At 43.2% G+C, this 24937-nt stretch overlaps 2 protein-coding genes across 2 annotated transcripts in view; one reads left to right on the plus strand and one right to left on the minus strand.

Annotated features, from left to right (window-relative positions):
• MEX3A (mex-3 RNA binding family member A) lies at window positions 1-11427 on the plus strand. The gene is given in 3 exon segments (XM_074223249.1): window positions 1-281; window positions 283-544; window positions 5043-11427. Coding segments are annotated over 3 exon segments (1584 nt in total). The 5' UTR covers window positions 1-89; the 3' UTR covers window positions 6173-11427.
• RAB25 (RAB25, member RAS oncogene family) overlaps window positions 8679-24937 on the minus strand; it is a 20651-nt gene continuing 4392 nt past the window's right edge. The window contains exons 2-5 of the mRNA XM_074223250.1: window positions 24715-24910; window positions 15981-16174; window positions 13026-13106; window positions 8679-12550 (exon numbers count right to left, since the gene is read on the minus strand). Of these exons, the coding sequence (XP_074079351.1) occupies window positions 12423-12550; window positions 13026-13106; window positions 15981-16174; window positions 24715-24910 (599 nt within the window). The 3' untranslated portion in view covers window positions 8679-12422. The remainder of the gene's footprint in view (window positions 12551-13025; window positions 13107-15980; window positions 16175-24714; window positions 24911-24937) is intronic.

The following is a 24937-nucleotide window of genomic DNA, read 5'->3' on the forward strand; positions in this document are numbered from 1 at the left end:
CCCTCTCTCCCTCTCTCCCTCTCTCTCCCTTCCCCCCCTCTCTCCCCCTCTCTCTCCCTCTCTCCCTCTCTCTCAGCTTTTGTTTCGCCATGCCTAGTCTAGTGGTATCTGGAATAATGGAAAGAAATGGGGGATTTGGGGAACTGGGATGTTTCGGAGGGAGCGCGAAGGACCGGGGTCTCCTGGAAGACGAGCGGGCCCTCCAGCTCGCCCTGGATCAACTCTGCCTCCTTGGTTTGGGGGAGCCCCCCGCCCCCACGACGGGCGAGGATGGGGGAGGTGGGGGGGGGCAACGCCCCCGCCCCGCCAACTGCACCCCCTCAGCCTGCCCCGCCGCCGCCACCCCCGGCGCCCCCGGCAGCCCCGCCGGCGGCCCCTCCGGCCCAGCCGCCCCAGCCACCCGCGGCCCCTAAAGGGGCAGGCGATGCCAAGCTCTGCGCCCTGTACAAAGAGGCCGAGCTGCGGCTCAAGAGTAGCAGCAACACCACGGAGTGTGTTCCCGTGCCCACATCGGAACACGTGGCGGAGATCGTGGGCAGACAAGGTAAGTGGGGGAAAGGGGGGGAGGCACTGGGACCCTGGCATCCCCGCCTGCTCCCCTCCCGCCCATTTCAGCATCCTCCTTCTCTCGGGCCAGGAAAAGTTCATTCCCCCCCTCACCAGTCCTTAGCTCCATCCCTTCACCACAAAGGGGGACCCGCCTCCGCCCCCAATTTTCAAGTGACATAAAGTTCCCTTCTGATTTCCACTGGGATCGTTCCGGGGACACCCCCCCAGATTCTCCCCTAAGACAAAGAAATACTAACAACAAGGGAGTCGGGTTTAGTGTGGTCTTCCAGCCCAGACTGGATTCTCAGAAGGGGTGTCCCTTCTGAGCTTAAAAAGCTAAAGGAATGTGGGGATAGGCACTCCTTTGCACCTACTCCCCCTTGGCAAGTGGGCGGGGATTAGAGGAGGGGTGCCCTGCAATCGCTCTGGCCCCCTGAGTTACATACTTTTAGGGGAGATGAAGCTTGGGAAGCTGGGACTGGGTGTCTCTTTGTTGGACTGAGTGTTGGAATGGAAGGGGGTGTGGCTGGGGGGGAAGGGCTGGAACCTGGGGGAGGGGCAGTAGTAGGGTGGGTGGGGGTGCATAGACTTAGGAGGTGGGGGTTTCAGATCACCGCTCCACCAAAGTTCCGAGGCTCGACTGGGGGCGGCATAGGGTGGGGGCTCCCTCTAAGGAGGTCCTGGGCCTTGGATCCTGGTCCTGTCCCCCACCCCTCCTCCCTCTCTCCTTCTCTTGCTCTAGCTTTTGTTCTGGGTTGGCAAGCCCAGGGGTGACAGGAGGAGCCTGAGGAGAGGGTTTGCTACGGGTGGAGTGAAAAAATGGGGGTTCTGGGAAGCGGGAGCTAGAGACCGATGTTTGGAGAGATTGGACTCGGGGGAGGAGTTGGACCTGAGCTGGGGGGGTCGATTTGTAGAATCAACCTAGTGTTGTGTCTACCACACCCTCTTCTCTAGCATCCCTAAGCTGAGAGTTGGGAGGTAGGAAGAGTCCCAGAATAAGCAAACAGGGGTCTTGGGAGATCCTTCTTCTGCAGGTTTTCCTCAGGGAGGGAGGGAGGGGGTGGATCTAGAAATTGCAAAGGGACTTGGATGGAAAGAGGGAGAAGGAGAGGAGGTGGGGCTGTCCCAAGCCTTGGAAACAATAGAGGGGTAGAATTCTGACTGAGAACTGAGTCGGGGGTGGCAAAAGCACTGAAGTCTTGGTTAGTTCTTATTTTTAAAAACTCCACCCTGGGAGTGAGAGGGCTTAAGGGAGAGATTGTGATGGGGAACTAAGTAGAAGTATGAAGTCTTTTTTCATCCCACCTTCACCAAATCTGGTGCCATCTCTTTGGGAATGCTGATTTAGAAAGTTGAATTTTTCTGTTGTGTTGAGAGCAGAGAAATCCTGAGAAGTGAGATCGGAGGATTGGGAGGCAGACACATTTTCTCAGAGAGGGGGAATTTTGAGAAGGTCCCCAGACAGCCTGGGTCCCCATGAGATTTTTTTTTCTGTCTCTGTATCATGAACTAATTCTCAAGTTGGACCAGGAGAAAGTCTCCAGTTCTGAAAAGATAGGAGATTCACTCAGTCCCATAACAGTCAGGAAGACCCTTCAGTCTAACATCTATCCCTCCTGCACCATTTCCTTCCCCTCTTGAACCCAAAATGAATCTTCACTTCCAAAGAATCCCCTTCGGGTGGTATTTCCTTTCATCTTATCTCAACTACTTCCTCACCTCACCTTACTCCCCACCCCCAGATAGCTTCCTAACCCTAGAATCTCTACCTCTTGTTTCTAGATCCTTGCTTCTTCTTCCCCTAGGCTCCTTTGTAAGATGTACAATCACATTTAAGTTCTATGCCCCAAACTTGGATACAGGTGTTCCTTCAGAGGTCAATGCAGTCATCCCACTGTCTCTGAGCAGAGGTACTGAGGAGGGAAACTGCTCACCATTCCCCAAGTCTCTTTGCATACATAACTATGGATATTGAAGTAGGAGTGATGGCAAGTTCAGTAGCAAGTAGGTAGAGAGAATAAAGATGATTTCTTAGTCTTCCTAGTCAAACTTGCTTGTAGGAGACCATCTGCAGTAGGACACAAACTTGCTTGTAGGAGGAGGCTGTCTGGAGTAGGACACTGGGAGACAGAACTAGGAACTAAAGCTGTGGGAGAACCAGTACATTAGGAGGTAATCAATGACCTTGATCTGGGGGTATTAAAGAAAATCAAGTTAAGAAGCATATCTTCACCTCCTATCTTCCAGGTATTAGGCTCTGGGGAAATACAATGAAAGGTTAAAGATAGTTTCCACTCTCTAGGAGCTCCCAGACTAAGGGGGAAGACTACATGCAAACAACTAAATCCAAACAAACTACAGAGAGGGTGGTTTGCAGGTAATCTCAGGGAGGAGGGCCTAGCTTTAAGGGAAATTGGGAAAGTCTTCTGTAAGGAAATGAAAGTTTAGCTGGGACCTGAAGGAAACCAGGGAAGGTAGGAGGTGGAAATTAGGAGGGGAAACAACTGAAATTATGGAGGAACAGCCAGTGAAAATAGGAACTAGCCAGTGAAAAGTCAAGGAAAGTCAAGATAGTAGGGAAAAGGTTCATAGGGTCTATCTGGGCTCCCTGAGGTCCAGAATAGAGGGTAAACCCATGTGTGGGAAATTTTGTCTAGGTTTTGAAATATGATGTGTTTGCATTGGGATGGGGGGAGAATGTGGTTGTGTCTAAGGTATGTGGATGCTATATGTGACAGGAGCATCTAAAGGAGTGGCTTTTGGCTTTATCTTAGATACATAGTTAACAACTGTGGAGTATTTTGTATGTGTGTGTGTAGGCATGGGGGATCAGGGTGTGAATTTTGTGTCTGTGCACATATATCTGTATATTGTATGTGTAACATTGTCAACTGATGTAGTGAATTGTATGTGATTTGTGTAGGAGACTAGGGAAGCATCACTGTCTGAGATGTTCACATCGAGTGTTCTGTTCATTCATTGTGTATCCATATCTCCTCACTAGGAGGGGATTCACTAGGAGAAGAGAGGAAATGAGATTCTTTAGTCCTCCAGTTGGGGGGGAAGTGGGCTCTTAGTTTAGGTAACTACTCCCTACACACACACAAACACACACACACACACACACACACACACACACACACACACACACACACACACACAAAACTTCCTCTCCGTCTCCCTCTTTGTGTCTTTGTCTCTGCCATTATCTTTTTTGTACCCAGCCTCACAGCTATAATACTTCTCATCTAGCCCCCAACCCTGAAGCTGGGTGCAGTGGCAAGGGGGATACATCTATTTTACTTTACCCCATCACATCCACATATCCTGGCCTCTGCTCTCCCCTCATCTTTCTTCATGAGAGAAAGGGTAGTGGACAGGAATTGTATGCCCTAGATAACATCTTTTGTCACTTCTCCCATTCCTCTGTATCTAGTTCTAGGCTCATCTCTTTCCTTCATCCAGCTCTGCTTATTTCGGCAACTCTGTATGGGTCTGGGAATATATAGGGGTCAGGGTTAAATAGGAAGACAAGTAACTAGCCCAGAGAGTAGACGAAGATCAGCAAGGGGAGACAATGAATACATTTGAGAGGAGTTTTAGTGCATTATAAGGGGATCTTTCATTAGATTGAAGGTCGTAGATAGGATGGGCATCAATGGATAGATAAAGGAATGGCTCAAATAGATTTGGGGAGGTATCAGGTGAATTGGAAGATCAGTAAACAGATTGGGGTCATTGGTAGTAAATAGATGGGAGAATCAGGTAGTTTAGAGGCTCAAAGAGTGGATATATTGGGAGCTAGTAGGTGAACTGCTAAATCATGAGTGTTTTAGGGGTCACTGACTAGATTGGAAGCAGATATGGGTGGAGATTTGTGGTTAAAGAATAGATTTGGAATCAGTGAATATTTGGGAGGATCATTAGATAGATGAGAGGACCATTAAATAATATTGAGGGGGCAATAGGTAGATTGGGGATCCATTGTGCAAATTGAAGGATTAGTGAGTATTCACCAAGGCCCAATGAGAAGGCCTTCAAGGATTAGTGGATAGATTATGAGAGAAGTCAGTGTGTGGATTTTGAATCCAGTGAATTTATGAGTAATTTTAGAAGATAATGACTATATCAGGAAGATTATTGGAAAAATAAGGGGTCAGTGTGTCTGGGAGTATCACTGAGTATGGGGGTAGGTCAATAAGTTGTTTAGAAAGGTCACTGAGTAAATTTAGAAGATCACTGGTTAGGTGAGGGTTAATTATTTGATTGAGAGGATCTATGGATTTAGGGTCAATTGTTAGATTTTGGAAAGAGTGAAAAGATTTGGGTTATTTAATGGATGAAGAGAGACTATGGATATATTGGGGACAAGTGAAAATATTAAGGGTCACTACCCGTTGAATGGTCTATTCTTGGTTCAGATTAATCTTAGCTTTGAGTCTTAATAAGGTCCCCTATATTTCTTCTCTATTCTTTTTTCTTTTTTTCCTTAGGCTGCAAGATCAAGGCTCTACGAGCAAAGACCAACACATATATCAAGACACCTGTACGAGGTGAAGAGCCAGTGTTTATGGTGACAGGACGCCGGGAGGATGTGGCCACTGCCCGACGGGAGATCATTTCAGCAGCGGAACATTTCTCCATGATCCGGGCCTCTCGAAATAAGTCAGGTGCTGCCTTTGGAGTAGCACCAGCTCTGCCAGGCCAGGTCACTATTCGGGTTCGAGTACCCTATCGTGTAGTGGGGTTAGTGGTAGGGCCTAAGGGAGCCACCATCAAGCGGATCCAGCAGCAGACTAACACCTACATCATCACACCCAGCCGGGACCGAGACCCTGTCTTTGAAATCACCGGTGCACCAGGCAATGTGGAACGGGCGCGGGAAGAGATTGAGACCCATATTGCTGTTCGTACTGGCAAGATTCTTGAGTACAACAATGAGAATGACTTTCTGTCAGGTAGCCCTGACCCTGCTCTGGAAAGCCGCTATTCTGAAGCCTGGAGAGTTCATCCACCGGGTTGTAAACCCCTCTCTACCTTTCGACAGAACAGCCTTGGTTGTATTGGAGAGTGTGGTGTGGAGTCAGGATTTGAGGCACCTCGGCTTGGGGAACAAGGAGGTGACTTTAGCTATGGTGGCTACCTGTTCCCTGGCTATGGGGTTGGCAAGCAGGATGTATACTATAGTGTGGCTGAGACTAGTCCTCCACTCTGGGCTGGCCAGGAGAATGCCACCCCCACCTCTGTCCTTTTTTCCTCTGCCTCCTCGTCTTCATCCTCTTCAGCCAAGGCCCGGGCTGGTCCCCCAGGGTCACACCGCTCCCCAGCCCCGGCATCAGCATCATCGGCTGTTCCAGAGCTGGCTGGGCTTCCGAGGCGATCACCTGGGGAACCCCTGCAGGGCTTCTCCAAACTTGGGGCTGGTGGACTGAGGAGCCCAGCTGGAGCAGGGGGTGGGCGGGACTGTATGGTTTGCTTCGAGAGTGAGGTCACAGCAGCCCTGGTTCCTTGTGGACACAACCTCTTCTGCATGGAGTGTGCTGTACGAATCTGCGAGAGAACCGATCCTGAATGCCCAGTTTGTCACATCACAGCCACACAAGCCATCCGAATATTCTCCTAAATACCCCTCCCCTGGATTTGGCTTCCCTCCCCTCTTTGGACTGAGTTTTCTACCAGGGTCCTTTAGAAACTTGCAATCTTGTAGGGGTAGGGTATTTAAAGATCCCTGGTTTGGGATTTGGGAGAACAAAGTCCTACGGAAGCAGGGTAGGGCATGGGTCTTTATACCCTCCCAATGGCGCCATCTTGGGGAGATGAGGGAGGGGCAGACTGGGAATGAATGACATTCCCTTTGAGAGTTACAACTCTGATACCTCAATAGACCCTCAAATCTGGAAGCAGCTAAGAGAACCTTTTATATTTTGCAGGGGGCAAGGTTTTGCCCCATCTCATCACCCCAACCCTTCCCTTCACTACACCATCCTTTTCCTTTCCTCAGTGATTGTTGGAAAGACAGGGAATGAGATAACATCTGAATCAGAAAGGGCTATTAAACCCCTAGAGCCCATACTGCTTTATCCCCCAACCCATAATTCCCAACTTTTAGCCTCTGTCTTCTTAACCTGTCCCAATCCTTGTCACCTTTTCCCACCCCTAACCCACAAAAGATACACATAAATTTAGGGAATCTCAACTCCTGGGCTTTCCCTACCATCCTACTTTGGATGAACTGTGTTTGGGGTAGGGCAGAAGGGAAAACCTGTCATAGGGAGGTCCATCTTTCCCCTCCTCTCTCCCACGACAGTATTTTTAGAAAATTGTTGGAGAGAGAGAGAGAGGAATAAGGGGCTAGGGTGTGGGAATTAAGATATCCTCTAACACTGATTTAGAGGGAAAATGGGGGTGTTTTCTGTCTCTCTTATTCCTATACTTGTCCTTTTCTCTCTGATCTCTATACCTCCACTCTTCATTTCTGCTCTATTTCTGTGTCTCCATCTACCCTTACCTCTGTCTCACTCTTTCTCTCCTGTCTCTTTCATCCCCTTTCCTTCTATCCTCTATCATTTCTCTCCTTCCCTCCATTTTCCTTCCCTTCCCTTTCCTTTAGTTAAGCTCAGATTTTGGGAAGCCATGTTCCTCTGAAGGGAGTTGGGGAGGGGTATATCACCTCAATTACCCTTTCAAATTCACATTTACTAAATCCCACCAACTGCTTTCCATTCTCACCCCCACCTTAGCCACTACTCCTAGCTTCCAACTCTCTCCCCTCCTACAGAAGAAACACTCTGAATGCCCAAGAGAAACTAACTGTGTCATTATCATCAGACATCCTAAAGGCATTGGGGGGCACCTCCACTCCTTGACCATCTGTTGGCACTAAATTTGTGTTTCTGTTAGGGGGTTGTTCATCTTAAGGGAATGATTGGTTGGCAGTGGCCTGGATGGGGTAAGGAATGAAAGCTGATGCCCCATAGCTGGGGTTCCTAATTGTTCTGTGACCTGGTAGGGGCAGGAAATTGTAGAAGGAGAAGAATGAGAGCCCTACCCAATTGTGGGGAATATGTGCCCCTGCCATTTTTCTATCTTCATTCATTGTGCTGAGCTCAGTCCCCCCCCCCCATCCAACAGTTTGGGTGTGGGAAGGGGACTTGAAGAGAGGGTCATCAAGGAGTGGTTGGGGAGGGGACCTCTCACTGGAAGCTGTTCTAAGGGTTATCTGGTTGAGATGATTTGATACATCACCTTTTCCCCTCCCTCAATGCCCACAGCTGGGCTGCTGTTGACCTCTTGACACTCCCCTGGTTCTGCTGGCCAGGCTGGGGAAGGGACAGGAGGGTAAGAGTCCCAGGTGAATCCAGGGACCCTTGTATATAATGGGGTGGGACTATTGAGTAATCTCTAAGCACCTAAAGAGAATGTGAATCCCATTCTTCCTGCTTTGTAAGGAGGCTGAGAGATAGGGAGACAGGGAGAAACTCCTTTCTCCCCTTCCCCCTGTCATGAATTAACAAATCTTCCTCTTCCTCTCCCCTTTCCTTCCCCAAGTTAGGGAAGGGAAAGGAATAAGATATATATAAAAAAAATCCATACTGTGATAACTTCCATCCTTCTCATTGTCATGAGCCATCCCAAGATGCGTCTGTACAATAGCAACCAAAACCAAATTGGGACCCTCGGTTGTCGGGGGTGGGGATTGGGAGGGGGGGTGGGAAGAAGGGCTGTCTGTCTCCACCCCTTACCCCCTTCCATTCCTTATCCCATAAAGGCAGAAGACTGTTAATCTAGAGAGCTCGGAAAAACCCAATCCAGCCCCCCTACTTCTCGAGCTAAACCTAGAAACAAGCGTAAACATAGAGTGAGACAAAACAGGAGAGGCGGGAGAGCAAGTGAGAGAGGTGTCCAATACAGAGGAGAAAACAAAAATAGCAAAAAAAGCAGTTCTTTATAATTTAATATTCTATTTTAATAAAGGCGTTTATTACCATATAAATGTAGCAAAGAACCTGGGCTAATATGGAAAAAAAAAGACTTTTTATTAGGTAATTTATTATATGAGAAGGATATTTTATTTTATGATAAAGTGATCCTTAAAAAAATAAAAAAACTTTAGAAGGTTTAGAATATATGTAGGGAGAGAAGAAAAAAATAATACATTTGTATTCAGAGTTAAAGCTTAAAAAGTGTTTTTAATATATGTTTGGGTTTATGTTCTTTTTCTTTTCCCCATTTTTTTCAGGGGGTGGGGGTATGTCATTTGGTTTTCCAGAGGATGTTTTAGAAGTGTTTAAAGCAGGCCTGACCCCTCCCAAAACCTGGGAGAGAGGAGGTAGGGGGGGGAAAGTTAGGTTGAGGAATTAATCCCCTCTCCTTGGCCATTCTTCTGGGAGAGTCACCAATAGGTGCAAGTGATTGTTTCATTCCATTGGCTCTCCCAGTCCCATACCTCCCCCACCCCCCATTGGGGCTAGCCAGGCTGAGCCAGACAAAGTAGGGGATGAACAAGTAATAGAGAATGAGAAGACAGGGACTCTCCAGTGTACCCTCATACTCTGAACAGGGGGTTACAGAACAATGCAGGAAAGGAGGGGATCCCAGCTGAAGGGGGGGACCCTGCGTGAGGGAGAAGGGTGAGAAGATTCAAGAGAAATAGACTTTTTTTTTAACCAAAAAAAGAGAAGAAAGAGAAGCTGAGGGGTTTAAAAGAAAAAATTACTACAAAATAATAATTATTAATAATAATTCAAATTTATTTCATATAATCCTAGAGAAAAAAGAGAGAGAGAATTACTAGTTACTGAGTAGATGATATACAGATAGCTTAAAGTTTAGTAGCATTGAGGACTTCTGGGTCCAGTAGAATGTATAAAAGACGTAAAGAAAAGGAAAAATAGAGAAGGAGGGAGAGGTGGCCATGTCTACCCTGAGTCCCTCCCATCTTCAGATACCCAGTTGGGGCAGTTTCCTGGCTAGACTTAGGACTTCTGGGGGGGAGGGTGGGGGAAGGGAGGGAGTTAATTCTGAAAATTCCTGTTTTCCATTTGCAGGGTAAATTGGGGGTTTGGGAATAAAGGAGGTTTTGGAGGCTCCTTGGAAGTGTAGAAACTGATCTTGGAACTGGTTGAGGAGCATAGGGGAGGCAATTCTTTAGTTTTTCCTTCACTTTCTAGTCCCCTACCCCTGAAACTATACTGTAGGGACCATTAGGTCCTTGTTCTCTGTTCCTACATCTGGCAGGCCATTACACTAGCCCATTCCAAAACAATTTCTTTTCTTTGATCTTAGAAGAAGAGACTGTTGCCTAAATCAATTCAGTGTTTAAAATGTGGTGAGTCCTGAAAGTTTGACCTCCATCCCACTCAGTATATTACCATCTCTCCCCCTCTCCCTGCCCATTGATCACAGTCCTGAAGGCCCCACTTCAGGGCCTGGTTAGTCATCATCAACCCTACCTTTGTCTTCTTGTGAGATTCAAGGAACTGCAAAGTTCCAGAGTCTGGCATACCCCCTCCTCCCCAGATCCTCCCCCTACCTTCATTTATACCATTTAAAATAAGCTAACACCACAGTTAAGAGGAATGGATGTTAAATTTTTAGGAAGGACTTCCAGTTGGATATTAGGGTTAAAGTCTCTCCATCCGTAATGACACCCACATTCTGAATGAGCTGAGCCAGAGGTAAGTGGTATAGAAACAGGTGAAGGGCAGTGATGATTTCAGAAGGATTCTGGCCCCCCCCCACACACACACACCTCTGGTTCAGCTATATCCATGAATCTTTAGGTTGGAGTGTCAGAGGAGGGAGCCAGCTTAGGGAAGCAAATCTTGCTTCCTTAATCTCAAAAATATCCTTTTTCCCTGTAACTCCCCAAACAGGGGTCCTAGCTCATTTAACCTTTGAGACTTGCATCGAGGAAGAAATTGATTTCTTTAGTACTTGCCTCCCCTTAACCTCCAATCAAATCGGGCCCTTTCCCTCCCTTCCTCCACCACCACAGGGGGAATTCCCCCTTTACAGGATGGGGTTAGGTGAAGGAGTACCCCTCTTCCTCCCAGTGCCCTGAGAGGGAAGGGAGGGATGCTGGGTTGCTTCTCACTGCCCAGATTCACACATCCCCATCTTCCCATTTAGTCCATCCTTTTCACCAGGAACAGATTTCCCATCCACTCTGTGCTGTTTGTCCTGGGAACCCCCAATAGTTTGAAAATGGTAGGGTTTTTACTCCCAGGACAGGGGGGAGGGGGTGTCTTCCCACTGTAGAATGTAGAAGTAGGTTTGTGGTCAGACTTAATTTGAGGCATCTAGGGAAGACAAGATGAATTCGAATTTGCGAAGGAAAAAGGAAACAGATAGGGGCAAAAAAACCAACCCATGAATAATGGAGTCAGGACGATGTTGCACAAAATGCAGAGAAACCAAGAAAGGGGGTGGGGAGTTAGTGTGTTAAATGTGCTATTAAGAACTTAATTTTATTAAAATTATTATTACTTAAAGACCCTGTCTCTTTTTCTGCTCCAGCAGCGGTGTGGGTGTGGGTGTGTGTGTGTGTATGTGTGGGGAGGGGTTCTAGGTACATTTTGGTTTTGCTCCTTCTCTTACTGTAGGAACCACTTGTCTTCTAGTGGGAGTTTGGTCACTCTCTCTTTCTCCCTTGCCCTTTCCAAGTACTTAGTCACCCTCACTTGCTTCCTTCCCACCCTCAACCTGTGGAAAGGACTTTTGTGTACCAAAAGACTTTTGGAAGTGGGCCCTATCATCCAGAAGCCCCATCCAACTTCTTCCAGAATGCATTCATTGGGACAGAAGATTGGCTATGTGGGAGAGAAAAGGCAGGAGATGGGACACAATAATTATCCCCACAAGCACCAAAGCTATCAACTCTCCTCTTTAGTTGTTGAGAAAAGAAAATGAGTGTAGGTGTCTGGTCTCTTGAACTTCCTTACCCACTGTCCTAAAAGATAAAGACTGAAGTGCCTCCCTGTCCTTTCTGCCCAACTACAGCTGGGGTTTAAGGTGCCTGGCCCCCTAGAACCCTCTTCCCTACTCCTCTCACTACTGAATAGGTGACCTCAGCTCTTGGCACCAATGTCCAGGACACCAGATGGTTCCTGCCAACGCTATTTCCTTTGTCTTGCCTTCTAGGTCCCCTTCCCCCTCCTCCCTCCCACCTGCCCTGAGGGCTGGCAGAGGGGAGGGTGGGCACCTCCCCGCCTCCTTGGCACCATCCCCAGACCATAAGACTCCAGAGACAGCTGGCACTGGGGGGCAACAGGCTCATGGGGAGGAGGACAGAGGCTTGGGGGCTTCAAAGAAGAGCTTTTAGGAAGGAGCTCCGAGTTAGAGAAAGAAGGAAGGATGCTGAGGACCCAAGGGTGGGTGGGGAGAGAGGGGGAAGGGATAAATACAAGGGAGCAACAACAGGTGGCCCTTGTTACAAAAACAGTTTTATTGGTGGGATCTAAGGGAAGGGGGTGGGGTGGACTGATGTGTGGAAGAGCTCAGGAATATAGAACAAAAAAATAGGCAATAGTCTTGGATTCCTGAGTGAGAGCAAGGTGCTTAGGGCCAGGTGACCTTCTCAACCTAATTAATCTTGTGTAGAGGAGAAAGGACATAGAGGAGTAATAAAGAAGTGGTGTGAAATTAGGTTTTAGAAATCCCCTAACACTCTAAGAAAGTGATGAGTCCCAGATCCCCAAAGTCAACTATGAATGGTTTTCTAGGCATTTGGGTACCTCCCTCTCCCTCTGTTTAGTGAGGTCCAACTGAAGGGGTCATCTTTTAGGACTGAGACTCATGGGGAGAGAATGATAAAAAAATTCAGGTCAAATAGAAGAGGCTTCAGGCCGAGATACTCAGGTTACCAGCTGACTTCAAAGGCTGATACAACAAGTCTTCTTCTGCTCAGACCCCAGCTCTTGCCCAGGTTGAGGACTGCCCAAAGTGATTGCGTTGGCACGGGCATTGTTCTGCCGCTGCTTGGACACCTTGGTGAAAATCTCTGGGAGGGCAAAGGATGGAGATCAAAGGTCAGATCAGTGCACCTTCATCTCATTCCTTCTCTTGAGCACTCAAAGTAGCACAACTTGAAAGGAAGTTGGTCCAAGGAGCAGGAGAATATGGGTAGCTGGGTCCCATTTGTGAGAACTACAGTAACCTGCTGAGTGCTTTCCCCCAACTAGGAGGGAAGCTGCAAGAAGAACAGTTCAGAGGAAGCTTCCTAAGTAAGAGGAAAGGGATACATACATGAAGAGAGACAGACAGAAAGAAAGAGAGAGAGGCAGGGGAAGACAAAGAGAGAGGTTAGGAGCCCTAGAAGCTTGATCTGAGATCTTGTTGAGATGTAGAGGGAACTCAGCTATCTCTATCTGAATCTCTAGCTGAGACCCAAGAAAACATCACCTCAAGAAAAGTCCTGGGAGTGGGCTATGGGAAGGGATGGTGGCCTGTTCAGACATACAGAGAATCATACAAACCTTTGAGGACAGTTTCGAAGGCCAGCTCAACATTAGTGGAGTCAAGAGCTGAAGTTTCAATAAACAGGAGTCCATTATTTTCTGACACAAAAAAGAAATCAGTAATTGGAATTAATTTTGATAATCAGAGAAAAATCTTAGAAATTCCTAACAACAACCTGGGTCATCCCCTGTCTGAAATAAGTTTATCATTATTATTATTATTACTATGGCAATGTGTAGACCAATAATAAACTTGACAGGGAAGAATAATGATAAAAATGATTGTTTTAACCTTAATTGAACTCCTTAAGTTACCATGGGTTATTCTGTGAATCTATTCAAATGCTAATATATCAGGAAACAATGATAATAAACAAAATTAATGTTCTTGTTAATAGCAACAGTATCATACATCATGCAACATTTTCCTCTGATACCTGCTCACTGGATCATAAAGTGAACTCTCCCAAAGAGACTTTCCTTAAGCACAGATCTGGCCATTTTCTAGCTTCCCCATCTAGCATCCTACTAATCCTCTCTGTTCCTGACTTACAACATGCCATTTCCTATCTCCATATCTTTGCATTCTTGGAATATATTCACTTCTTCCCAATGTCCATAGAACCCCTCTTTTCTTTTAAGATGTACCTCAGAAAGCATCTTCTGCATGACATTTTTCTGATTCTCTTCTCCTCACTCCGACTTTTGATTCTCTCCCCTCTCATGTTTCTAAGAACTTCATGTGTGTACATACATATGTGTATGTGTGTGTATATATATATTTATATTTATCTATTTTTTAACTTTATATTGCATTGCTAGGTGTCACAGTGGATATAGTACTGGATCTGGAGTCAGAAAGACTCAGCTTCCTTAGTTTAAATCTAGCCTCAGACACTTCCTAGCTGTGTGACCCTGGACAAGATACTTAACCCTCTTTGCCTCAGTTTCCTCAACTGTAAAAGAGGCTGAGGAAGAAAATGGCAAGTAACTCCAGTATCTCTACCAAGAAAACCCAAAATAGGGTCCCAAAGAGTTGTATCCAACTGAAAAATGACTCAACAACATAAAGCTTTCTATTTATGCAACATTTATATTTTACATGTATTTGTGGTCTCTTCCTTTGGAATGTAAGCTTGTTACAATTAGAGATGATTTCATTCTTTGAATTTGATCCCCAACACCTAGAACTGAGTCTGGCAAATAGGAAATGATTAATGAATACTTGTTGATTGATTGACCATATCATTCCCCTATTCAACAAATTCCAGGGATTCTCAATTATTTCTACTATTAAATACAAACTACTTCATTTGGTTTTTTAAAAGTCCTTCACAATCTGGTCCCAAATCCCCAGCACTTAACATAATGTTGTTGACCAGTTGTTCAGCTGTGTCTGACTCTTCATGACCCCATTTGGGGTTTCCTAGGCAAAGATACTGGAGTCTGCCATTTCCTTCTCCAGATGCTTTTACAGATGAGGAAACTGAGGCAAACATGGTTAAGTGACTTGCCCAGGGTCACACAGCTTCCTAGCTGTGTGTGAGTGTCTGAGGCCATATTTGAACTCAGAAAGAATCCAGGCCCAGCTCTGTGTATAATGGCGCCACCTAGGTGCTCCTTCTCACATAGTCAATATTTCATAATGTTTGATTCATTCATCCATTCATTCAACCTACCTCTCCAGACTCCTTATATATTACTTCTATACTTTATGGTCCAACCAAACTGTCCTTTTTTACTCTTTCTTACACTATATTCCTTTGTTTCAGCTGTTCCCTCATAGGTAGAATGCATTTTCTTCATTCTTTTGTCTCCTTAGTGACTCAGTTCAATCACCAATCTTTATTAAGAACCTTCCTGATCTCCCAAAACACCAATAAGGAGATTCTTTTTTTCTTTAAATAGGATAGTTTTCAACATTCATTTTCGTAAGTTTTTGAGTTCTACATTTTTCTGCCTCTCTCCCTCCCCTCTTCCAGAGAATAATCTGATATAGGTTATCCATGTATAATCATGTTAAACATGTTTACATATTGGCCATATTGTGAATAAGAATCAGCATGAAAGGGGGAAAAAACATGAGAAAAAATACAACAAGTTTAAAAAAGTGAAACTTGTATGTTGTGGTCTTCATTCAGGCTCCATGGTTCTTTCTCTGAATGTAGATGGTATCATCTATCACAAGTCCATTAAAATTGTCTTTGATCACTGTATTACTGAGAAGAGCTAAGTCTATCATAGTCAATCATAATACGGTGTTGCTGTTAATATATACAATTCTCCTTGTTCTGCTCACTTCACTCAGCATCAGTTCATATAGGTCTTTTCAAGTTTTTCTGAAATTAGTTGGGAATTTTTAACTATTTTTGTCATCATGGATCCATTTGGCAGGCTGGTGAAGCCTATGAATAGTATTTTTAAATGCATAAAACAGAGATATATAGGAAAACAAATGGAACCAATAATATTGAAATAGTTATCAAGTTTTTTTAAAAAAAAGTTCATGGACCCCAAGTTAAAAGTCCCTAAACTAGTGTCTCCCCCACCTCAAACTATCTAGTGTTTATTTTGTATATATACCTTACAAAAATGCATGGACATGTGTGTATATTTATTGACTTATCATTTTACTCTTCAGAGCAGTGGAGCATAAACTTTGGTAGAACTAAAACTAGTAGAATCTAAAAGCTTATACTATTTTTTTTAAGCTTATACTATTGTCTGACCCCTCACTAAGTTTGAAAGCCCATCACCAGGGAATGATGAATGTTTTTGACCATAATGACTCATGAAGAGCATGAATTAAGACAGGACAACACTTACTAAAGAAGTCACAGATCCCTGAAGTAACCCTTTTGGATCTTGGGACCAGGAGAAAGAGATTGGCCTTGGGAATTGATGCCATGAGACTGGCAATAAATTTGCAAACAAAGCCCACATGAGCCCCAGAGGCTCAGCCCTGACCCTCACCAGCAAACATTCGGGCCTCATCCGTGGGCACCTCTCGGGCTTGACTCAGGTCACTCTTATTGCCCACCAGCATGACAACAATGGTGGCCTCTGCATGGTCATAGAGCTCCTTCAGCCAGCGTTCCACCACAGCATAGGTCTGGTGTTTGGTTAGGTCAAATACCAGCAGGGCCCCAACTGCCCCTCTGTAATACCTACCAGGAAGAAAGGGAGAGGGAATTATAGTTGGATTAACCCCAGACACACAGAGAGGCAGAGTGGCATGATGTGGTTTGGGGTTGGGTCAACTGGGTTGGATATAGATGCAGAAAGACTTGAGTTCAAATTCTGCCCAGAACCCTTCATCTCTGAGCAAGTAAGTGACTTAACTACTCTCAGCTTCAGTTTGTACATCTCAAAAATGGGGATTAAAAACAACTTCTCTCTCACAGAGTTTTATAAGATAATAATGTAAAAGTGTTTTATAAACCTTAAAACATGAAATGATGTTTGTAATTTTGTTTTACCAGACCTATAATTTTATTGGGAACTAGCAGATGAGGATTCAACTATTAATTCTATGCAGATGATTTTCTGTCTACTTGTCCAGTCCTAATCTTTTTCATAACCTCCAGACTCCCACTTCCAACTGCCTTCCTAAGACTTCAAACTAAATATCTGTAGACAGTTGAACTCAACATGTCTAAAACTCTCTCTAATGATAAGCTGAGCAGATGCTCTAAAATTTGTAATTTGTATCAGAAACAAGATTTGAATTCATGTCTTACTAACCTCTTGGATTGACTCTCCATCCACAATAACCATGCTGCCCTTCAAAATGTCAGCTATTGTTATTTTTAAGTTCAGAAATGCAAGAATCTCCATCTTGAAAATTCAACAATTATATATTAAGTTCAGTAAGTATACTTTTATTTTTTTGAGGCAATCAAGGTTAAATGACTTGCCCAGGGTCACACAGCTAGTAAGTATCTGAAGTTGGATTTGAACTCAGGTCTTCTTGACTACAGGTACCCAATCTACTGATAAACTAATTTGTTAAGGAATAGAAAGACAAAAAAAAAATCCCTGCCCTCAAGTAGCTTGCACTCTTCTTGGATTATGGGTACAAAATGTACACAGATAAAAGGTCATTTGAAGGCTTAAGAGAATACTAACAACTGGAGGAGTGGAGGTGGGAGAGAAGATCAGGAAAGCCTTCACCAAATTCCCCACTTTTTCTCTTATCTTCAATTTCTCCTTGTGCTTTTCTGCTACCTACAAATATGCCCATCTCACTCTCCTCCTCAAAAAAACTTTACTTGATCATTCCATCTCCACTAGCTATTATCCCCATATCTCTCTTCCTTCCCTTTTGTGATTTAACTCCTTGATAAGGCTGTCTATAATAGATGCTTCGACTTCCTTTCCTTTCACTCTATTTTTAACTCTCAGTTTCTGACTTCATAATTCACTGAAACTACCCTCTTTAGTGATCTCTTTTTAAAATATTTTATTTATGACTTCTGTTCATTCATTTGTTTATTTGGAGGCAGTCGGGGTTAAATGATTTGCCCAGTCACATAGTAAGTGTCTGAGGTTGGATTTGAACTCAGGTTCTCCTAATTCCATGGCCAGTTCTTTACCCACTGTGTCACCAATGACTTTTTCTTGAATTCCCAACCATCTTAATTGCTCTGCAGCCTAAATCCTTTTCTGGTGATCTTTTTTCTCTCTAAGTTTCCATGACCTTAAACTATTCTTCCCCTCCTGTCTGACCACTCCTTCTCAGCCTCTTTGCTAGATTGTCATCCAAGTCACTCCCACTAAAGGAAGGAGTCCCTCAGGGCTCTGTCCTGGGTCCTCTTCTCTTCTACATTTAGACTATTTCACTTAGTGATCTCATCCACTTCCAAGGATTTTTTTTTTTTTTTTAGATTTTTCAAGGCAATGCGGGGTTAAGTGGCTTGCCCAAGGCCACAGGATTAGGTAATTATTAAGTGTCTGAGGCCGGATTTGAACTCAGGTACTCCTGACTCCAAAGGCCAGTGCTCTATCCACTGCGCCACCTAGCTGCCCCTCTTCTAAGGATTTTTAGAGCAATTCTATGCAGGTGATTTTCTATCTACTTGTTGAGTCCTAAGTTTTTTTTTCATATCTTCCAGACTCACATTTCTAACTGCCTTCCTAAAATCTCAAGCTGGACATACTATAGACAGCTTGAACTCAACATGTCCAAAACTAAACTCATTATCTTTCCTCCTTAAATCCTCCCCTCTTCCTAACTTCCCTGTTACTGGGAATGGAAGGTTCCACCATCCTCAAGGTTCCACCATCCTCCCAATCACCCAGGGTTGCAACCCTAGGTGTCATCCTTAATTCTTCATTCTCTGTCATCGCATGTCCAAACTATTACCAAGGCTTGTCAATTGTGCCTTCACAGTTCCCCTTCCTTCCTTCTGATGTTGTCACCATCTTTGTGCAGACCTACATCACTTCATAACTAGCCTACCACAATAACGTGCTGGTTGGTCACCTTACTTCAAGTCTTTCCTCACTCCAGTCTGTCCTCCCCTTAGATGTCATGCTCCTAATATTTTTCTCAACACAACTTTAATTGAAGCCTCTACACAAATCTTAAACCTACAGATATCACCAAAAAAAAGAGAAACAGTCTCAACTCAAGATATCACAGAGGATCTTTAGTAAGGGGTAAAGAGGAAGTATAGCCCAGAGTAGGTGGGAGAGCCAGAAAGCTGGTGGGAGGCTCTTAGTCCAGGCTCAGCTAGGGAGGCCAACAGGGAGGGTCCCAACCCCAGGCAAAGACTAAGTCCTGGAAACATTGGGGCAACAGATGGGAACAAACCACAGTATAGGCAAAGCCTTGCCACATAGGAGGGAAACAAACATCTGCATAGGCAACACCTTGGCAAACCAGGGACCAGTTCCCAGCCCCAGCACAAAAAAGTTTGGTACTATTTTCCTTGTATCCCAGGAGCAGAGCTCAATTAGGAAAATGGGCAAAAAAAAAAAACAAAAAACAAAAAGAACACCAATCATAGAAGGCTACTATTCAGATAGGGATGATAAAAATGCCATCTCAGAAGAAGAAAACTGATAAATTACCTACATGTGAAGCCTCAAAGGAATTTATGAAATGACTTCAAATACAAAATCTCATGGAAGAGCTCAAAAATGATTTTTAAAAATCTAAGAACAGGGTGGCTAGGTGGCACAGTGGATACAGCACCAGCCCTGGAGTCAGGAGTACATAATTACCTAGCTGTGTGAATCCCATTGCCTTGCAAAAATATAAAAAAAAAATCAAAGAAAAAATGGAAAAAATAAATGATAACCATGCACAAGAATTATGAAAAATCAATTGAAGAAATCAACTCCTTTAAAAGTAAAAATGAAGGGGGGCAGCTAGGTGGTGCAGTGGGTATAGCACCAGCCCTGGAGTCAGGAGGACCTGAGTTCAAATTTGACCTCAGACACTAATTACCTAGCTGTGTAACCTTGGGCAAGTCACTTAACCCCATTGCCTTACAAAAAAGAAAAAAAAATACAAAAAAGAAAAGTAAAAATGGAAAAAAGAATGTAACTAATCAAAAAGTAAAATTAGTCAACTGGAAAAGAAATGCAAGTCATTTAAAACTAAAGTTAACCAACTGGAAAAGGAAACACAAAAGCTAACAGAAAAAAACTCTAAAAATTAGAATTGGATAAATGGAAGCAAATGACTCTATGATTCTATCAAACAAAACCAAAAGACTGAAAAAAAAAGAAGAAAAGAAAATATTAAGTACCTTTTAGGAAAAAAACAAATGACTTGGAAAATAAGATCCAGAAGAGATAATTTATAAATTATTGGTCTATCTGAAAACCTCCATCAAAAAAAAAAAAGCCTGGAAAATATCTTTCAAGAAATTATTGGGGCAGCTAGGTGGTGTAGTGGATAAAGCACCGGCCCTGGAGACAGGAGTACCTGGGTTCAAATCCGGTCTCAGACACTTAATAATTACCTAGCTGTGTGGCCATGGGGAAGCCACTTAACCCCATTTGCCTTGAAAAAAAAAAAAACCTAAAAAGAAAAAAGGAAATTATCATGGAAAACCTAATTAATCTTCTTTGTTACCACCTAGTCAAATAAACCTCAGTGGTTCTCAGTCTCTTCTAAGACCATATATAAAAGGGGTGGTTAGGTGGCACAGTGGATAAAGCACTGGCCCTGGAGTCAGTAGTACCAGGGTTCAAATTCGGTCTCAAATACTTAATAATTACCTAACTGTGTGGCCTTGGGCAAGCCACTTAACCCCATTTGCTTTGCAAAATCCTAAAAAAAAATAAAAAATTTAAAAAAAGGATCATATATAAAATCTTTTGTCTAGTATTCATTGTACTTCACAACTTTCTCCTAACTTTCTACTCTTTTTATACCTTATTCCTCCCATATACCTTGTCATTTAATACTGCTGGTCTATCTCCCAACTCCAGAATTTCCTCTGATGGTCTTCCATACCAGGAATACCCTCCTTCCAAACCTCTGTCTCCTGGTTTCCCTCAAGCACCAGCTAAATATCCACCCCCATTTAGAAACCTTTTCTGATTCAAAATCCAGTTTCTTTCCTCTATTGATTAATTCCAATTTATCTTGTGTATATATTAACATGGTTATCTTCATGTTGTTTCTCCATTAGACTGTGAGATCCTTGAAGGTAGGATCCATCCGTTATCTTCTATCACCAGTACTTAACCTGGTTCATGCTTGAGCACAGGCTCTGGAGTCAGAAAGCCTGAATCCAAGTCTGGCCTCAGACACTAACTGTGTGACCCTAGACAAGACACTTAACCCCAATCACCTCCAAAGAATAATTTTTTTTTAAAAATAAAGAAGAGTGGGGCAGCTAGGTGGCATAGTGGATAAAGCACCATCCCTGGAGTCAGGAGTCCCTGAGTTCAAATCTGGACTCAGACACTTAATAACTACCTTTGTGACCTTGGGCAAGTCACTTAACCCCACTGCCTTGCAAAAACTAAAAATAAATAAAGAGCAAGTGGATTTCAAACAAGGGAAAAAGTTATGTTCATGAATCAGCAACTATTAAGTAATCTTGCATGATTAGATTTTAGAGATTATATGAAATAAGGCTGGAAAGACCTTACACACCCAGCTGAAGAGTTCATATTCTATTCTAGAGGCAATAGGGAGCTTTTGAAGGTTTTTGAGTAGTGGAGTAGCTCTTCTTTAGGAGTTGTCTTTTCCCATTAGAATGTATGCTCCTTGGAGCAGCTAGGTGGTGCAATGGATAGAGCACGGGCCCTGGAGTCAGGAGTCCCTGAGTTCAAATCTGACCTCAGACACTTACTAATTACCTAGCTGTGTGGCCTTGGGAAAGCTACCTGTCTGGAATATATTAAGCACTTTTTAAATGTTCTATCTATCTATCTATCTATCTATCTATCTATCTATCTATCTATCTATCTATCTATCTAGATGTAAATCAAAGACACTAAGACCAGAACAAAAATAGTGGAATCAAAAGAAATGACAGTTGTGGAGAGTTCTGGCTTTTCACCATAACTGATGGGCAAGAATCATGTGGACCGATTAACTTGTATTTTAACGTTTCTGATATGGAGAGACTGTAGATGCTAACAACCAGGACCTCTCTAGACAAAGAGAGATGCTGGAAGGTTACCCTCAGCTACAACTTCAGCTCAGAAAAGCACTCTTTTAACCTCAATAGCTAAAATGGCTTGTTGCCTGAATTTGTTGTCAAGACTTCAAAAAAGAGGATGGTTTAGCTAAGAAATTGTGCTTTTTCATAGTTAGTTGTGGAGAGACTGGGCAACTATCCCATTTTACAAAATAGCCCCAGAATTTAGTGGGAACCCAATAAAGTCAATTTACCACAACCACTTTTGCCTATGAGAGAGTTGGACTCCTTGATGGGCAGGGAGAGTGAGGGTCACTTACCTTAAAGGAGTCTAAGTAAAAGAGAACACCTATCAGTTTTTCAAAGACTAGCTGAACTAAAGGATGACTTGGAAACAGATTTATCAAACGAATATTCAGTATATTATAACTCAGCAAGCAGTCCAAATAGGGGGAAGACTAAATCACCTTGCCTAGAACTTTGGCTGTAAAGACTTCTAACAAATAGATAAATCACAGATAGGGAGAGAGAAGATTATGTATTTTATATCTATCTTTATTGATATTGATATCAATATATATATACATATATATTTAGTATAGTAATACTACTAATCAACCCATACAATCCATGAGTTCAGTTTTAAGAATGTAGTGTAGTTATCACTACCATATTGCAGGAATTAAGGCTGCAGTTTCCTTGCCATCTGGAAAATCCACATTTAATGTTTTGCTCTTCCTTTATATCAGAGAAGTCTGAATTTTTTTCTTTTTCCTTTTATGGGGTGTTTATGATATCTTATTGTAATTTTTACTTAGTGAACTTCCATGATTCAATGATCATCTCTACACTAATGATTTTCAAATCTATCTAGCCTTAACCTCCATCTACTGCCTATTGGACATCTAGAACTCACATGTCCAAAATTGACTCCATTATCTTTCTCCCCTCACTCGCTCCTCAATTTTCCTATTACTGTCAAGAGGACTACCATCCTCCCAGTTATATAGGCTCACAATCTAGGTAGTAACTTTGACTCCCTAACTCGAATTCAATCTGTTATCAAGTCCTATCATCTTTTCCTTAACACTTCTCCTATACATTTCTGACTTTGCACTACTCTGATATGGTTTCTCATCACCTCATGCCAAGGTTACTGCAGTAATCTGCATCTTCTACTCAAATGTCAAATTACCTTTTTAATTAATCTTCTGACAACTTCAGAGGCCCCTTATCACCTCCAGGATCAAATGTAAAATCCTTTGTTCCTGAACCTGATTCCTTCCTCCCTTTCAATCATTTCTATCTTCTTTTTCTTCTCCTTTTTCTTCAGAGGAAACCATGGTTAAGTGACTTGCCCAGGGTCATACAGCAAGTGTTCGAGGCTAGATTTGAACTCATGGATCCTCCTGACTTCAAGGCTGGTGCTCTATCCTCTTCATTACCTAGTTACCCACCCCCTCAACTAAGTCTTTTTATTCTTTACTCATACCCACATACTCTGAAATCCAGTGATACTGAACTCCTTGATTTTTCTTAAACAAAATACTCCATCTCCAAATATTTTCACTGGTAGTCTCCCATATCTACAATGTTCTCCTTCCTTGCTTCTTTCTTCTTCAAGAAGGCTTTTCCAAATCCCCTTAACAATATATCATCAATTTATCCTAAATTTACCTTGTTTATATAGTTAATTGTATAGTTATTTCATGTTGTCTCCCCTTTAGACCTTGACTTCCTTTGCATGGAAACACTGTTTTTGCCTTTCTTTGTATCCCTGTTGATTAGTACAATTGACTTGACTTGTCTATTTGCAGGTATTGTGCTCTTTAGACATGTTCTGTTCTTGTATTATTTCTGCAATGCTGTATTTTGTGATTATGCCTAATCGGATAATATGCACTATTGTTACACATGCATATAATATGTCTGGCTTATAATTTAAACCAGTTGTTACTAGTGTTTTATCTAGAATTTGGGACTATGGACAAATATGCCTAAACATACTCCAGCTGCTTTGCTAAGGACAGTAAATGTTTAACTAGGAGAGTGTAAGGACATGGTTCTTGAAAGCCCAGGACTTAATCAAAGAAAAGAGGCTGATAACAACTTGTTAAACTAACTAAAAAATGCAGCTAGCCAGGTAATCTCTGTCTGAGGTGGGACCAAGTCCCTTGAGTGAATAATATGCCACACCCCCAGGGTAACTTTTAAAAGACAATTTAGGTAGAAGCTGAGAAGGAATCCAGCTCCAGATGAGACAGGCAAAAGATCTCCATCCATGGATTGAGATAAAGGAGGTCCATGAAAAGCTAAAAGTAGCTGAGAGAATGAAAATTTGAACAGAGGCAACTGCCAAAAGGATGTGGGCCAAGACTCTGGGAGGGAGGGAAGCTGTTTGGGTTAATCATCAGTCATGAAGAGTGTGTCAATAGAGATGCTCAGAGACTGAAACCATCCCTAATCTAAAGACCCCAATTTGGTAATTCTTATCTCCCTTTTCCCCAGGAGCTCCTTTGTTGGAAACCTGTAAGTTTTTTGAGCATGGGGAAAGTCTATTTACTTTCTTTGTTTTAAAGATTTATTTTTTTCTATGTAAAGGGAATTAACAACAGAATTTTGCTAGTCTAGGTTAATTTGTTGGAAATGAAGTCAGGAGGAGGCAATTGAAAGGGAAGCATCCCCATAGAAGAGAATAAGGCCCTGAAGTGTTTTTCCAGAGAGGTGTCTGTGGCTGAGGGCTTAGAGCTAAAGAAAGAGAGAGAAAGAGAGGAGAGGGGGAGAGAGAGAGAGAGAGAGAGAGAGAGAGAGAGAGAGAGAGAGAGAGAGAGAGAGAGAATTACAGATTCTTTAATCTAGAGTATAAAAGGAACATATCAGGAAACCCATCTAGGCAATAATCTGTAATAGGGTGTGTATGTGTGGGCAGGGGCAAATAGGAGCAATTGAGCAATTCTGCTCACTTTACTTTCCTTCTACTGCCACATATAAACAGGGGTGTGGGCAAGGAAAAAAATCTATATAGATGGAATCTATTGTTCTAGTTCATTTCACCCTCTCACTTCCCTGTTCCCATCCCTCAAAGCCCCAAAACTCACGCTGAAGTGATGGCACGGTATCGTTCCAGCCCAGCTGTGTCCCAGATTTGGGCTTTGACAGCCGCTGTTCCTAGCAGCACAGTTCGAGTAGAGAATTCTACCCCAATAGTTGTCCGACTATCATGGCTGAACTCATTTCGTGTGAATCTTGACAACAGGTTGGTCTTCCCGACTCCAGATTCCCCTATCAACACCACTTGGGAAGAGACATTAAAGAAGAGAA

The sequence above is a fragment of the Macrotis lagotis genome, chromosome 2 (assembly GCF_037893015.1).
Source record: "Macrotis lagotis isolate mMagLag1 chromosome 2, bilby.v1.9.chrom.fasta, whole genome shotgun sequence".
Lineage (NCBI taxonomy): Eukaryota > Metazoa > Chordata > Mammalia > Peramelemorphia > Peramelidae > Macrotis > Macrotis lagotis.